Source organism: Lepidochelys olivacea, assembly GCF_965140295.1.
Source record: "Lepidochelys olivacea isolate rLepOli2 genome assembly, chromosome: 9".
Classification (NCBI taxonomy): Eukaryota; Metazoa; Chordata; order Testudines; family Cheloniidae; genus Lepidochelys; species Lepidochelys olivacea.
In genome coordinates, this window is record NC_140419.1 from 49340523 (window position 1) to 49357868 (window position 17346).

At 43.5% G+C, this 17346-nt stretch overlaps 1 protein-coding gene across 4 annotated transcripts in view; it reads left to right on the forward strand.

Annotated features, from left to right (window-relative positions):
• Positions 1-17346, forward strand: part of VPS8 (VPS8 subunit of CORVET complex) — a 223278-nt gene that overhangs the window by 74493 nt on the left and 131439 nt on the right. For all 4 annotated transcript variants that reach the window (XM_084638357.1, XM_084638358.1, XM_084638359.1 and 1 more), the window contains 2 exons: positions 2138-2360; positions 8568-8657. In XM_084638357.1, the coding sequence (XP_084494483.1) occupies positions 2138-2360; positions 8568-8657 (313 nt within the window). The remainder of the gene's footprint in view (positions 1-2137; positions 2361-8567; positions 8658-17346) is intronic.

Sequence of the window (17346 nt, forward strand, 5' to 3'; positions counted from 1 at the left end):
AAAGGGGAAGTTTGTTTTTAACCTTCCTCCCTATTGCCAAGCCAGTTATGCAATAAAGCAGGGAGAGTTTATCACTTCTAATTTTTCTAACTCTACCTAATGTAATTGACTTTTCTGTATCCATGTAAATGTCAAAGACTTTTTGGATTCCATCAGTACACTTATATTTGATCTGTCTATCCAATCTTTATAGATTTTATGACGGAACTGGTCACTTTACTGTCTCAGCACCTTTGTTCTAGATTTTTTTTTTCTTGCTACAACTACTGTGAAATTGACTTGACAGATTTTCCTTTTATGAATTTTCTACATTCCCCCACAGAGTAATTTCTCGTACTTCGACAAATGACCCCCAGGTTATGAATATTCATCCCAGTTCAAAAGTAATGTTTTTGATTCATTCATGTTAAACCCTTTTGGTAAAATTATTAAACCACAGTGTCAGTCTATGTAAAAGCAGGAAAATTTCACACCAGGAAAATGAAAAGCTGACACTGTTTTAATTTTGTATTAAAAAAATTTCTCATTTCCACTTAATCACTTTATTTTTTTTTTTTAAAGTGTTCTGTTTAGTTTACGTGCACATTGCTTTCCCACACTTCTCTTTATCTCCTCTAGTAAATCATCTACCTTTCCAACTCCAAGAATTAGATGAGATAGAATTGGAAAAGATTTTCTGAGTCTACTAGTTCTTGTTCCTATTTTACTTCAGGACTTTTCCTGCATGTTAAATGCTTATTCGAGCTTGTCTACAAATTAGTTATACCACCTAACTATGCCAGTCTAGTAAAAGCAATACAACTCCCCAGTGTGGGCACAGCTGAATTGATGTAAAAGTGCTTATACTGATCTATTTTATTTCATAGGGAAGGGAAATATGGTCTTTATATTGGTATAATTGCATGCACCCCAGGAGTTGGGCTGGTCATAACTATTTGGTTAAAAATCACGCTAACCAAAATAGTTGTGTACAGAAACTGTGTGTGGACCCAGCACCTCTCTGACTTTATTTGGAGGCACTTTGTTGTCTAGTTTTCACTGTTCTTTGAAAAAACTATTTCACCAGCTTCTAGTGGTGGATGTAGCCTCCGTGTTCAATGACTGCATTATACCATTGATTCTCAGCCAGGGGTCCAGGGCCACCTGGGAGGCTGCATGCAGGTTTCAGGGGGTTCGTCAAGCATGGCTGGTGTTAAGACTTGCTAGGGCCCAGGGCAGAAAACCAAAGCCCTGCTGTGCAGGACTGCAGCTTGGGACCCCAAACCCCACCACCTGTTGCTACCCCTCAACGCCAGCCCTGGCTTTTATATGCAGAAAAACAGTTGTTGTGGCACAGCTGGGCCATGGAGTTTCTATAGCCTGTTGGGGGGAGAGGGGCTCAGAAAGAAAGGTTGAGAACCCTTGCACTATACTAAACTGTAGTGTAATCACAGTATGAAACAAAACAAAAAAATAAATAAAAAGAGAGCATGATATAATGAATGCTAGGGCAGGGATATGGTCCAGTGAGGGTCCAGGGCCCACTCTCAGTGCTGGTCACCCCAGCACCTGCTCGGTGTATGGTAGGGGAGGCATCTTTGCTCAGCATCTGGATCTTGCTGTGCAGAGTGGGGAGAGGCCCCACAATGAGCCCTGTGTCCTGCTGCCTGGAGCCTGGGACACATGGGGGAACCCTCATGCCCCCCCCCATACCCAGACACCCTCTGGCAGACTTTGCCCTTTGGGCCTCCCTGGCAGCACGTGACTCTGACATCATTGCACAGAGATATGGCTGGGAGCAGTAGCACCATGATGCAGGTGCTGGGCTATAGAGCTGCATATAATTTCTTGTGCAAAGGAGTGAATACCGCTCCCCACCTGTCCCCCAAGGGTGTTTTGGTGGGTGCAATTGAACTCATGAACCACTCTGCTAAAGCTTCCTCTACCAGCTTCCCTCCTAGGCTACAATATGATTGATACATTTGTAAAAGTGTTAAACTGTGTCTACATTGGTGTTAAGTGGGGTTTCCAATTGTTAAGCTAAGAAATGCAGAATGCTGTAGTTACCTCGTTTTGTATAGAAAGCAGGTCATTATAACATTTAATAGAGTTTAATTAATCTTCGTTTTAATAAGTAATTGTCACTTTTTTCTCTTAGTGATCTTCTGTTCAGCCAGATGTATGACAAATTGAGTGAGAATTCAGTGGCAAAGGGTGTTTTTCTGGAGTGCCTGGAGCCTTACATTTTAAGTGATAAGTTGATGGGAATGACAGCTCAAGTGATGAAAGACTTGCTGCTTCACTACCAAGATAAGAACCTAATGGAGGACATGGAGGCCTGCATTGTGCATATGGATATCACCAGCCTAGACATACAGCAGGTGAACTGCCATGTTAATATAGCCTATGTTATACAGGAGGTCAGATGATCACAATCTTTCTTTGAGATTGCGTATGTCCATTCCATTTCAGATGTGTGTGCACCCAGTGCACCAGAGTCAAACTTTTTTCCCTTGGCAGTATCTTTCGGGGCAGCGCATGCAATCTCCGCTGCCTCATGCTTCTGCACTTTGGTATAAAGGGCAGATTGACCCTGATCGCTCTCAGTTCATTCTTGCCTCCCGTGATTGGTAGTTGGAGCAGGTTAGCTTGTTCCTGCTTTCTCTCTCAGGGATTTATTTTTCTCTCTGGTATATAATTATTAGTACTCATTGCATAGTTAATGAGTGCTTTAGTGTAAGTTTCATTAGTCATTTTTCTTAGTTTTCTTAGCATGTCGGTTCCTGTTTGTTCTGGATGCTGATGCCAAGTACCAGAGCATGCCTCAGTTTCTGGGCTTTCAGCCTTGCACTATCAGCAAGAAATCTGCCAGTCAGTGACCCTCATTCCAGGTGCCTTAAGTACCGTGGTGAGGGTCACATCCGGGACCACTGTCAAATCTGCAGAGACTTCAAGACCTGGACCAAAATGGGCTGGGAGGTGAGATTGCGTCACCTTCTCATGGAGGCCGTCCTGTGTCCATCTTCCTGCTTGACGTGGTCACTGAGTGTCAGGATCCGAACAAAGGCTGTCGGGGTCAAGGGTCAGAGCAGGGACAAAACTGATGCTGGAAGTAGCAGAGATATTCGTAGTTGGGTTCCAGGCCAGGGTCGATACCAAAGGTCAGCGTCTGAGTCAGGAGGCAAAGTCCTAATCAAGCTGAGGTAAAAGCCAGGAATTCAGGAGCAAGAAGCAGGAATGGTTGTGGTAGCTACAGGAGATCCACATCGTTGCAAGGATATTTCCTGGAACACCCCTGGGGGTTTATATAAGGCAGGAAGCCAATCAGGAGCCATGAGTCTGCTATCTGTCAAACGCTTCAGGCGGAACTTCCCATGGTCTGTGTCCATAGTGGGTCATGGGAAGTGGAGTTGCAAGCTGATTACGGCTAGGGTGACCAGATGTCCCCATAAAATCAGGACTGTCCTGATATTTAGTTGTTTGTCCCGCGTCCTGACGGATGTACGGTTGGGATGCCATTTGTCCTGATATTTTGCTTCAGCGGCACTCTTTTTTTTTTTTTTTTCCCCCCAGCAAAAAACCTAGAGCCAGCCCTGGTGGAGGGGGGTGTGAGCCTGTGGCTGCCCCCTCATGTATCCTGATATTTTGTTCTTGTCATCTGGTCACCCTAGTTACAGCTGCCCCTGGGTTACAGTAGCCTGGAGATATCAGCCGCTTAGTTGCTCTGCAGTCCTGGGTTCTAGGCCTTTGGGGCCTTACCTGGAGTATTTCTTCCTCTGTTTCGGTGCAGAGTCTGAGGCGCACTTCTATCCCATTCCATGGAGCTGAGGAAGAAACACAGACAGCATGCCTTTAAGGGCCAGACTCCTCCAAAATATTGAGGTCCTCAGTACTGTCTGCCAGCAAACAAGCTGGATGACAGGATGATGTGTTCTCTGGGAAGATACATTTTGGGCACAGACTTCATCTTGCCCGGAGCTGTTGACTGTGGCACTGGTGTTTGTGCTGTTGAGGTGGACCCCCACTGCAGTGCCATCCCCTTCAATGCAGCAGCAGGGAAATCTCTTAGTACCAGCAATGCTGGAAACTTATGCTGTGGCACAGGACTACCGTCTCTTGGTGCTGGATTCTCCAGCAGTGCAGGAGACAAATCAACCTTTACCCACTGATCCCTCAGGCGGAGTTTTCAGACTTGCCTCCAAGACTCTCAGTATTGTGAGGGACTTCAGATTGTCTGGCACTTCCTTGCACAGTGCAGTCCAAGGGCAAACTCTGCATGCTGTCTCTGGTACTGACATCTCTGGAGGTGTTCCACTGGACTTCAGCACTGCATGGTACAGCATGTCCATGGTGAGGTGACTCAGGATCTTTCCTCTGAGACTGAGGTAGGCTTCTGTGTCCCTTGCTCCTCTCTTGCCTTCCTCATGATGATTCCGTTCCTGGTGCCTAGCAGATATCCTAAGGTGATCCAGGGATCTGAATCCTTGGGCTGGTAGGGCTTGGGTCCTATATGCTACCAATGGCCGTATGGGAACCCATAGGATTTTTCCACCACCAGCAGATCCTACCAGGTTCCTCTTCCTTCTAGATCACCAAGCGGATGACTCGTGTGCCAGAACTTCCATCAATTTCCGTACAGGAGGCTCCATCTCTACTTCCTTTGTGCTGCTCCTCATCATCACCTGATGAGACTGTGGTGTCAGGCATGTCCTCGCCTTTTCAAGGTGTCTACAGGCCCTACCAGAAGTTGATAGAGGGTTGCTTCCTCTCTTGATGTTCTAGTCAAGGTTGTGCAAGAGAGTTCTATGGGCTGGCAGAACTACTGACATCAATAGGACCTTTCCAAATGCTCTGCCTATAAATGAAGCCATTCTGGAGCCCGCAAGATTGTTGTGGCAAATGTCATCATCTCTGCTGCTGACAGCCAAGAGAACTGAGCAAAGGTACTTTGTCCGTTCTTAGGGCTATCAACATTTCTACCTCCATCCCTCAGGTTCCTTGTGCTCTTTTGTTTACTGCCAAGACAAGCATCAGGGATGGTCTCCTTGTCCCCCAAAGGATAAAGAAGCAAAGGGACCAAGCATTTTCCATAGAAAGCTTTATTCCGCTGCTGGCCTGCAGTTTTGTGTCTCTAACTAGCATGCCTTTTTGGCTAGATACAATTTTTCCCTCTGGGGCCATGTACTGAAGTTTGCAAACAAATTGCCAGAGAATGCCAGGCAGGAGTTCCAGGCCACCTTGGAAATGGGCAAACTGGTAGCTAGGACCTTTCTCCAAGTTGCATTAGATGGGGTGGATTTGGCAGCCCGAGTGATGGCATCAGCAGAAACAATGCACAGATATTCATCACGGTTTCAGTCATTGGGTGTTCTGCAGGAGTTCCAACAGACTATCCAGAATCTCTCCTTTGAGGGATCCTACCCTCTTCTCTTAGCAGACTGGTGAGAAGCTTCAGAGCTCAAAGACTTGAGGGCCGCTCTGAAATCACTGGGCATGTACACTCCTTTCCCTAAAATGAAACAGTTCTGTCTTCAGTCATACCAACGGTACCTGCTTGTCACTCCTAGACAGCCTGACTACTACAGAAAAAATCACAGGGGGAGACGTACACCTCCTCAGTTTTCTTTTGTGGTAGGGTCTTGTAGACAGCCAGGAATTTGTAAGCAGCCTGTTTGAGGAACAGAATACTGGTTAGTTTTGGACCAATTTTTCCCACCTCTGTATTTCCCAACAGGTTATCCTATTTGCTGTGGAATTAGGCCAAAATTACCATGGATTTACAATTACGTTTTGAGACCTCTCTTACCACATTTTTAATCTACTTGATGTGTGCCATGTCATTTTTATATCATTATAGTTTTTTAATCAGAATTTTGTATGGTACCAAGTCAAATGTCTTAGAGAAGTCTATTATCTTTATCAACCAAACTTGTAGTCTTGATTTTAAAAAAAAATCGTTAGTTTGACAGGATCTATTGTCTATAAACCCATTTTGATTTCCATTAATTACATTACCCTCCTTTAATTTTTTACTAATCGAATTCCAATTGAAGAGCTCCATTATCTTGCCACGGATGGATATCAGGCAGAGAGGCCTATAATTAGCTGGGTCACCCTTTTTAAAAAATGGCACACTAACTTTCTTCCAGTCTTCTGGAACTTTGCTTGGCTAGAACTAGGTTGTTTAAGTCATCCTCCCAGCTATTCGTGTCAGTTGCAGACGGGATAAAAGGCCTTCCAGTCTCAACCTAGAGAATCTTGTCCTGGATTTGCTCCTACTTTCATCTGCTATGACATTGCTAATGTAAACCTTCAAGACCGGGTAGCACATTCTTCAAGGTCTCGAGCCACTTCTGCAGCTTGACTGGTTGTGGTAGCTATAACAGACAATTGTATCACTGCAACTTTGGTTGTTGGTGTACACCTTTACAACTCATTACGCTGTATCTCAGCATTCTAGAGATGAGGCCAAGTTTGGTCAAGTAGTCCTTCAGTTATTGTTCAGGTACTGAAACTCATCTCCAGGTTGAACTGCTTGTGAGTCACCTGAAGTGAAATGGACATATGCAGTCACTCAAAGAAGAAAAAACGGTTACTAACCAATTATATAGCTGTTGCTCTCTGAGATGTTGCACGTGTCCATTTCTTGACCCACTCTCCTTCACCTCTATATAAGAATCTTTCTGGTAAGAAGGAACAGAAGGTCAGAGGTGGCTCTGCTCTTTATACCATCGTGCAGCAGAATGAGGCACTGGAGATTGCATGAACTGCCCCGATGAATATCATTAAGGGAAAAAATCTCTAATTTCTGGCACACTGAGTATGCACACACCTGAATTGGAATGGCATGTGGAACTCTTCTTGAAGAACAGGTTAGTAACTGCTTTTTTTGTTGTTGTTGTCGTTGTCCCCCCGCTGCCCCCCTTCTGGCCTTGGAATCTATGAAACTATCATGGACTTCATCCGCACGAGCGGCAGCTCTGCTGTACAAGGCAGCATTCTACATATCCCAGGATACTCCTTGTAAACTTCTCTCTTTTTGTAACTGCTGGCCCAGCAAACTCCACCTGGATTTGGGAAGTTAAGCTGTGTTCTTTCCTCTTTCTCCAGCGTCACCAGTGATAAAAATTATGTAGGCCAAACTCAGACCTTATTATACTTAAACAACCTCATTGTCTTCAGTCAGTAACTGAAGATAAAATTTAACCCAGAGAACAGCAGCATTTTAGCGAAACTACACCCGACATCCTTTTAACCACACTAATTTAATTACATTACTTTAATATGTGTATTGTTTAGGGCATTTGTGGCCTTGGGGACCACACAGTTGCCTTCATGGGTGACTGAGTTAAGAAGAAAATATTCTCAAGGCACTGTAGCCTCTATTTTTGTTTTCAGCCAAAGCATCTGAAGTGGGCCATGACTTCAAGGAGATGGTAGGGACCATGGTCACCCATGTGCCTCCCCTCTAGCCCCAGGAGCAGCTGGGATGTGAGCTGGAAGCACTAATGGCTACTGTCTCCTCTGCATTTGCTCATCAGCTTGGCAGGGAGAAGGGTAGCTCTGGTTTCCCCATTGTCTGCTTCACGGCTAGGCTGTGGAAGCCCCAGGGGGAGCAATGAAGGAGCTCAGCAGGCTCGGCCTTGACCTAGGGGAGCACATAACAAAGGATGGTTCCCTTCGTCCACTCAGTCCCCAGGGCAGCCCAGCAGAGGGGAAAAGCTGAGAAGCAGCCATCAATCACTACCCCATCATTCTCTGCCTTGGCACAAGTTAGAGCAACCTGGACATTGCTCTAACTTGGAATGGTTCAGTATGTGCCTGTGGCATGCTGTAAAGCAGCTGGGATTAGCCAGAATGCAGCATGCTTTAGCTGCATCCACTCCTGATATGCCCCCTGCACCAGGATATTGGAGTAAAATATATTGACTCACGGCTGCTGGGTGTTCCAAGCAAGGGGCGGCTCCCTTTTTGACACCTGAGTTAGTGCAAAGGGAGTGTGCCAGGGCAGAGAATCCTCAGGTATGAACTGTGGCCCCTTGACTTTTTTGAAATATATTTAACCTGTAGGCTGGTGGGCACCCCTGGTTTGGGGCTGGCTGATGGCATGATGACAGGACAACTTACTAACTCAACAAAAGCCATGACATTTGGAGAGCTGTTCTCTTGGCTCCCTTGCTCCAGAGGTCAAGGCTGTAAGGAATTAAGACGACCTGGATTTCTCATTCCAGTACCTCAGACAGGCCATGGATTACAGATGTACAGTGTAGAGCCATAAATCAGATCTGTCTCCCCCACCCTGGTGGCTTGGCAGAGTTCTGCATATTGCAAATTCTCACTTGTGTAACTTTGTACACCACCCCCACCCCCTCAACAAACACCCCTTCCCCCCACCTCCCCAATAAAAACAAAACAAAAAAAACAACCACCCATGGCGCTGTTTTCCTGCAGCTGGCTAGGATAAGTGCTATGGTCAGAGCTGTCTTTGAGTGAATACAGGAAGGGAATTAATGGGCTAATGGAAGGTGTTAGGCTGTTCTGTACAAGGATTCTCTACAGCTGAGGAAATCTGCTTTGTTTCCATACAGGTAGTTCTTCTGTGCTGGGAAAATCATCTGTATGATGCCATGATCTATGTGTACAACAGTGGAATGAATGACTTCATTAGTCCGATGGAGGTAGGAAGACTAGTCATGACCTATGCTTGTGGTACCTAATGCCGCTCTTTAATCCATCCATCTCCTTTTTGTTTCTCCCTGCACCTTTCATAGGACATTGGGAGGGATTGTTTCCATCTACATGTTTTAATTTTTCAAACTGCAGTGAGATATTGGTCTGTGCCATTTAGCACTCTTTATCTGAGGATCAGTTTGTAATGCTCGTATGTGCTGCATGTTCTTCCCTATGATTCTGAGCATGGGAGTTCTGCTGATAGCTAGTGTTCAGTGTATACAAATTCAATTCTTGCTCCTCTCTCCTGCTGTACCTAATGTGCATTTTTCATATTTCTCTGGGAATATTCTGTGAAACTTGTTCAAATGCCTTTCTTAAATCTAAGTATACCATAAAATGTCTGAGGTATCAGTGCTCTGCTGAGTGTCAGGCCACAAACACTGGCAGATCTAATGTCTGTAAAAAATATAAAACAAAACAAGTACACAAAAACCAGATGCAACACAATAAGTAACGGTAATGTATGTTACAATCTGGGCTGCTTTGTCTACATGTTGCTCATGGCCATTCTGACAATAGGATGTAATGCATGATGATAGCATCCCATATTCTGTCCAATTGGAAGTCAGCAAGTGAGAAAATGAGTTTCTTTCTCTCGGCACCCCATTCTGTGCTGTGTCTTTTTGTCTGTTGGGTGTACCTAGTGTTTTAACGCCATCTAATGTGAATGTACCTGTGTGTGGTGGTGGTCAGAACTACAAGAGGAGCAGCCTCTGCATAGTGGCAGGTTTTTAATTCTAGTATTGGGGCACAGACTACCAATGCCAGGCATGTCTCCTGTGGTAGGATCCAGTAGAGTGATATGACTGAAGGCTGCATGGCAGGGTGGATAAAAATCAATGATTTTTTTTAATCCGATTCTTTTATTTCAATTGGATTTTTTTGATAGGTTTTTTTCCCAAAAAACATTTATATAAAGATAGTTTTAAGATATACTTTATAGCTCAAAGATCTCTCATCATGGAATAGGGATTATAAATTCTAATTCTATAGTATGAGACAATATATTCATGTAGTGTTTAAGAAAAGTTTTGTAAATGAGTTCCAATAGTTCATGGATTAGGGACTCGATTTTATGGGGTTCCAGAGGCTTCTGTGTAGATTATTTAGATTAATCTTTCTATCTACACAATGGGACTCAGTGCTGACTCTAAAAGATACCATCAGAGATACTTAGTTTTGCAGTTCTCAAACTGTGGATTTATGTCTCCAGAGATAACATGCTTGTGAACAGCAAAAATGTTTTAAAATAAATAAATACTATATGGAGGTGAGAAATAACAGACATCAACCCTATTGTCCCTCTGCAAATTTGTGTACACAGAGTCAATCCCTTACCTCTCTAAAAGTGCAAAGTTTCAAACGAATAGAAGATTGTTGGGGGCGGAATAGATCTGGACAAGGAGAAGAAGTCTGGAGATAAATGTGGGAGGGGATGGACAGGCAGTAGAAACAAAAGTGAAACTGTTTGAGCAGCATATTCCAGAAGCCTTGAGGTCTTTCTCAGTGTAGCCTTTATTGATTTGAGATCTACCATACCATTCTCTCACTAGAAGGGAAAAACCTATAATGGCAGCAGACCGTAAAAGAGACCCAGTTTGGGAATATTTTAATGAAGTTCCTCTACCTGTGGGTAAGACGGGCATGCGTGCAAAATGCAAACAGTGCAACAAAGAAATGCAAGGCTTGGTTACCCAAATGAAACAACAGCATGAGAAGTGTTCCTTCTCAGGAGGAAGCTGCGTTGAAGATGATGAAAGGAACATGTCTGAACATGCAGGACCTTTAGGTTGGTAAACTTTTTTATTTCATACGTCTTTTTTCAGGACTGCCTGTCTTCCTTCTGGACTATTCTTGAATTCTCATGTTTGAGCAAAAAATATAGTTGTTACTCTATGGTACTACCATTTCAGATGCAGTTGTGTTTAAAAAATAAATAGCTGAAATAGGCAGATCTTCCTTTTACAATTTCACCTTTAAAGTAGTACTGAGTGTCAGTTAATGCAATGAGTAATACTAAATGAGCAGTATGGTAATAATAATTAAATAACTGCATTGACTTATTTTGTTTAGGAGAATCCATCCTCAACATACAGGATTCTGAAGACTATCCACCTTCAAGATCATCATCATTTTCTATAGTTTCAGGGTTACCTGCCAATGATAGTGTTTCAGTCACATCATGTATGTCACACAGCCACAGTATATCACCTGTTGCAAAAAGAAAGAAATATCTACAACATCCAGGAACAACTATAGATAAGTTTGTGATAAGAACCAGCAGATTACAAAATGGGGTAATTGATGAAAAAATTGCCTGGTTTCTTTATGCAACAAACTCTCCTTTCCGTATGATTGAGAGCCCATGCTTCATTAACATGATTCAGTCATTAAGACCAGGATACAGTCCACCCAACAGAGCAGATGTTGCAGGCAAATTGCTGGATAAAGTGTATGAAAGAGAAATTGAGCAGTTTGCAAAAGGTCTAGAGGGTGAAATTGTTAACTTGAGTCTTGATGGGTGGAGCAATGTCCACAATGATCCTGTTGTACCTGCTTGTGTGACAACAGAAGAAGGGAATGTCTTCCTTACAGAAACAATTGATACAGCAGGAAATGTACACAGAGCAGAATACTTACAAGAAGTAGCAGTAAAAGCTATAACAAACTGTGGAAAAAATTCAAATGTCTAGTATGCAGCTTGGTCACAGACAATGCTGCAAATGTATCCAAGATGAGAAGAAATTATTTAGAAGAGAGTTGCAAGCTAATATCATACGGTTGCTGTGCTCATTTGATGCACCTCCTAGCCAAAGACTTCAGTGTTCCACAAATAAAAGCTAATGTTGTTGAAATTGCAAAATACTTCCGTATCAACCACTTTGCAGTAGCTGCTTTGAAAAAAGTGGGAGGAACCAAGCTAACGCTCCCACAAGACGTGCGATGGAACTCAGTAGTGGACTGTTTTGAGCACTATATCAAGAACTGGCCTAACCTGCTGACAGTTTGTGAACAAAGTAGTGGGGGAAAAAATGGCACTATCACAGCCCAAGTTCTCAACATTGGGCTTAAGAGAAATGTTGAACACATGCCGAGTACCCTGAAGCCTATTTCTGTAGCCTTGAACAAAATGCAGGGAAATACCTGTTTTATTGCTGACGCTGTTGAAATTTGGAAGGAACCGAGTGAGAACTTAAAAAGAGAAATATGCAATGACAGAGTTAAATTACAAGCATTAAAAAAAAAAGAATGGGACAAGCACTACCTCCAGCTCATTTTCTTGTAAATAATCTCAATACTCGGCACCAAGGTCAAACCTTAACTGCTGAAGAAAAGGAGTTGGCTATGACATGGACATCCAGCAATCATCTCTTCATAATGCCAACTATAATAAACTTCAGAGCTAAGAGTGAACCATTCAAGAAATGTATGTTTGATGATGTTTTAAAGAAAGTTACATCAGTGAACTGGTGGAAGTCACTTAAGCACTTGGATTCAGCGACTGCTGAAGTGATGATCTCCCTTTTAACAGCAGTAGCTTCTTCTGGTGTAGAAAGAATATTTTCTTCCTTTGGACTAATTCATTCCAAATTGAGAAATTGTTTGGGATCTGAAAAAGCAGGAAAGCTTATTTTTCTCTTCCAGATTATGAACAAACAGGAAAATGAAGGTGAAGATGACTGAGTTAGCTTCAGAAGCCAATATTTTAAGTTTCTCATGTTGACCTGGCTGACATAGTCAATTTAATTTTTGTTGGGTTTTTTCAATATTTCATTTAACTATTTTAGTTTAAAACAATTTTAACCAAAACAAACCTGATATTAAAAAACTTGACTTTTTAAATTAAATTCATATGCTTGTTTTGTTAAAATATTATATGTTTGCTGTTGAAGAAAAACATCCAGAATACATAACGTTGTTGTTGTGGTTTTAGTTGAATAAAACAATTTAAATGTCTGTCTGGTGATGTTCTCCTCCTAATGCAGCATGGCAAGAAAATCCTCCAAATATTAATGATTAACCTGTTGAACTGGAGATAGTTTACCTCCCAGTGACTTCATAAATATCCATTTAAATTACCTTTGGTAAATGAAATAACCAAACATTCATTCATTTTCTGATATAGCTGTAAAACTAATCTGAAAAGTTTTCAAAATAAATCGCTTAAAAATGTATAGTGTGTACCTTCTAAAAATAAAACCTACATCTATCTCTGAGTTGTGAAGAATGTCTTAAGGTTATAACAACTAACAAGAATGCACTTTTATGTAGAAATCCATGATTAAATCGAGTTGCCCTGACTAGTGATTTAAATCAAATCCACCCTGCTGCATGGTGGATTCCACTTTTCTTCAAGTGCTGCTCCCTATGTGTATTTCACTGTGGGTATGCATATAAGACTGGAAAATCTTTCAACTTTTGTCCATTGGTCTGTGCCTGGACCCTGGATCTCTTCGTGCTCAGCACCAAGGGCATAAGGGGAAGTGTGGATTGATCACGTCTTCAGTTGCTTCTTACAGCCTCATGACCTGAGTCAGAATCCTCTGTGTCCAGAGCTATTCTCTCATTGTCTTACACTGTTATTTTCACAGAGACTATCATTTGTTAGTGTTTATATAGTATTTTTATAGCTTAGTTTTCCCCACCGTGGGACATATTCCTTCTCCCTTTGGGACTGGAGCTGTGCCCAGAAACCCGGGCTTAAAAACCGCATCTCCTATCCTTGATCCTCCTTGGTCAATGAGGACCACCAGCACTGCCTTGGGTAGGCACTTATTTCCACCAAGTGCAGTGTCTGTCACTCCTTCCCACCCAGGACACAAGAGGGAAGAGAGTGCTGACTGAGGAAGTTCCTCATAAAGAAAGCCCTGAGGCTCCAGTCAGATCCAGGCTGGAGAGACCCTCCTGCACATTGGCCACAGTCCTCAAGCAGCATGCTTCTGAGCATGAGCTGTGGAGCAGAGGCTGGATCAGATGAATCTAAAGACCTGTTGCTTCGGGCTTCTCATGAGGGTAAGGAGCATTCTCACAGACACAAAAATAGATTTCCCCCTCTGTCTGCTTCCAGTAGAAGAGGTCTCTCTGACTCCTTGCACGTGAAAATTCACCCAACTTGGAAGTCCCTTGGAGTTCTATCTGCCTAAGTCTCTCAGCCTCAAAGGGAAAGCATGCAGGAAGAGGGTCTAACAGCACCAGGCCTGGTGTCGATACTGGTGCTGTCCCTCTAGCAAGTCAAATAACTGATATCCACCAGTATTGACCAAGAGTTCCAGAATGGACTGGTTTGATCCTGTAAGGATCCTCCAATCACAAAGTCTGTCGCAGCACCAGATCCGGCAGAACTAGTAACCTAGAACCTCGTACTCCAGGACAGACTGGGACATTTACTACCCTGGAACTCCTACTTTTGGGCCTGGTTCTTCTGAGGGGTATCTTAACCCCATAAAATTATACAACCTTAATGTTCTGTTTTAACATTGACATTAACAATTAACATTTTACATTAACAATGTACAATTAACAATTAACATTCTGTTTTAACAAATAACATTAACAATGTTCTGGTTTAACTTGGATTTAAACTTGAAGAGTGGTCAGTTTGGATGAGCTATTACCAGCAGGAGAGTGAGTTTGTGTGTGTATGGGGGTGGGAGGGATGTGAGAAAACCTGGATTTGTGCAGGAAATAGCCCAACTTGATTGTCATGCACATTGTGTAAAGAGTTGTCACTTTGGATGGGCTATCACCAGCAGGAGAGTGAATTTGTGTGGGGGGGTGGAGGGTGAGAAAACCTGGATTTGTGCTGGAAATGGCCCACCTGATGATCACTTTAGATAAGCTATTACCAGCAGGACAGTGGGGTGGGAGTAGGTATTGTTTCATATTCTCTGTGTATGTATAAAGCCTGCTGCAGTTTCCACGATATGCATCTGAGGAAGTGAGCTGTAGCTCACGAAAGCTTATGCTCTAATAAATTGGTTAGTCTCTAAGGTGCCACAAGTACTCCTTTTCTTTTTACAACCTTAAGAAGGAGTTATTCCCATACTCCATCCATGAGCTGGAGCTTCCTTCTACCACTTCTGATGGTACCAGTGGTGGAGACTGATTTGGCTTTCTGGATCCGATGTCCAGGATGAATCATCACCTCCCAGACAGGTTAGTCCGAACAGGGCTTTGAGAGTTATCTGGACCTGTCTTCTGCACAAGCATGATTACCCTCAAAGGGATTGCTGGTACCAATGCCTTGGGGCCCCCAAACCAGTCTTCAACTCCTCAAACTAGTCCTGTTGGGGTCCATGGGATCATTATGTACGACACACTGGATCTGTGTGCTCTGCTAGAGTCCCATCATCCCTCTTCTCTTAGGCAACAGCATCCTGCTCTTCAGGGGTACGTGGAAGCAGACAACGACAAGCTTGTACCGACAGGCTTATCTTCATCTTCTTAACCCAATGAGGCTATTCCCCCATCTTCACCTAACTCAGGGGTATAGGCAATGTCAAGAATAGTTGCCGACGATGCTGGCAGAACTTCAGATCCCATTAGAAGTTCAAGATATGCAGCATGAGCTCTTGGATATCCTGCAGCCAATGGCACCCAGTTGGATAGTTATCCCAGTGAAGAGGCCATTACTAAACCACTACAGCGATATGGCATATGCTGGCAATGTGTACCGCTACCCCTAAAGGGCTGAGAAAAAGTCCTTTGTAACTGCAAAAGGGGCAGAGTTCTTGTTTACCCATCCTGCCCCCAACTCCCCAGTAGTACAAGGAGCCGTGGAAAGATCCAGGCAACACCCTAAAACCACCTCTGCGGACAAGGGAGCGAGATACCTGGACCTTTTGGTATTTCTGTCCACCAGCCTCTAGTTCAGAATCTCTAACTACCAGGCCCTGTTATCGATATATGAACTACTTGAAGTTTATGGAGGTCAGAGACAAACTCCCCCAAGTGGACAAGGCCCAATTTTAAACCCTTGTTAAGGAAGGTAGACTCATGGCTAAAACCTGATAGCAAGCTTCAGTGGATGCAGTCAATATCACATCAAGATCTATAGAGACCATAATGATGTAGTGAGAGTAGTGGCTTCAATTGTTGCGGTTCTCCAGAGAGGTTCCATTAATACCATTAAGAACTTGCCTTTTGATTAAACCAATCTCTTCAATGAGAAAACAGATGAGTCTTTGCACTCACTAAAAGAGTTCAGGACAACCCTCCACTCCTTGGATCTTTATACCCCTGCCCCAAAGAGGAAGCATCATAAACAGATGTACAAGTGAAAACCTCTTCCACAGCCTCTTTACCAATGACCATACAAACCACCATGCAAGCGTCAGAGTGCAGAGGCCAAGTAATACAGCTCCATCCACCTTATCAGCCACCAAATCTGATCCACTGGCTAAAGGTTACTTTTGATGGGATGCTTGAGAGTTGTGACCAATGTTTCCTCTAATTTTTTCCATCGATGTGTGGAATGTATTTTATGATGTGCACCATATCAAGGTAATATGCAGATGTGCACCACCAATAGAATCAAAAAGCCTAGATATGATATATCGATATTTTAAAGTTACCATAGAGATAATTACTCCAGCCAGGTCAGGCTTGGCATTTTAGAACTCACTACTCAAAGAATTAAATTTAAGCGTAAGAGAGAGAAAAATTATGAAATGCATAGCCCAGTCAAAAAACTAAAACATGCTTTGAAAGAAGTATCAAGTAACAACAATAATAATACAAGTATATGTTGGGAGGTGAGGGTGAAAGACCTGAGTGTGTGTGAGAGAGAGACTGTGTGAGAGAGAGAGACCCCCGCACTGCCCTTTTAAGTAGATCAGCACTCAGCAGTCTGAAGCATGCTTGTTCAGACACAGCAACAGCTGCCAACAAGTTCCCTCCGTCCTGAGTCCTGTCAAATTCCACCCCTGCTCTGTGGAGAATGGGGTACAGTGCGGGGGTAGGAGGACACCCTGACATCAGTGCTTCCCTGCCACCACTTCTCCCACTCTGCACAGCAAGCAGGAGGCTTCCGGGAGCAGCTGGCCAGGGTCTCCCAGGCAGAAGACAGGAGCAGGACGGCAGTGTGGGGAGGGACACCTGAAGTGCACGGCACTTGATAGCCTGCTGGGTGGCCACCTGGCCACGCAGCTTAGAGGGAACTTAAGTTGTGACCTTACAATGATGCCATCCTCACTTGTTTCCAAAGTCTGTTATTGTACTTTGCCCACAGCTGGGGAGATATAACAGACAGGTGGATACTAGATGTCATCCACTTTGGCAACACTGTTGAATTTCATTTCCCAGATCCTCCAAAAACCCTTTCCTGCTTTTGGTCAGGGGGCCACTGTCACAAGGAGATCCTCTGATCCTCCAGCAGGAGGTGAGACTTTCTTCTCAAGCAAGGAGCTATAGAGTGAGTGCTACCTCAGCATATAAGGAAGAGGTTTGACTCCCAGTATTAAATCGTGGTTGGGAAGAAAAAAGGGAAGAGGACGCCCATTCTCGACCTACATCAGCAAAATATTTTTATTCCCAAATTCATGGTTAGGCTGGGATCAGTAATTCCCTCCTTGGAGGAAGAAACCTGGTTCTTAGCTCTCAACATGCAAGATGCTTACTTTCTTGTGGACATTC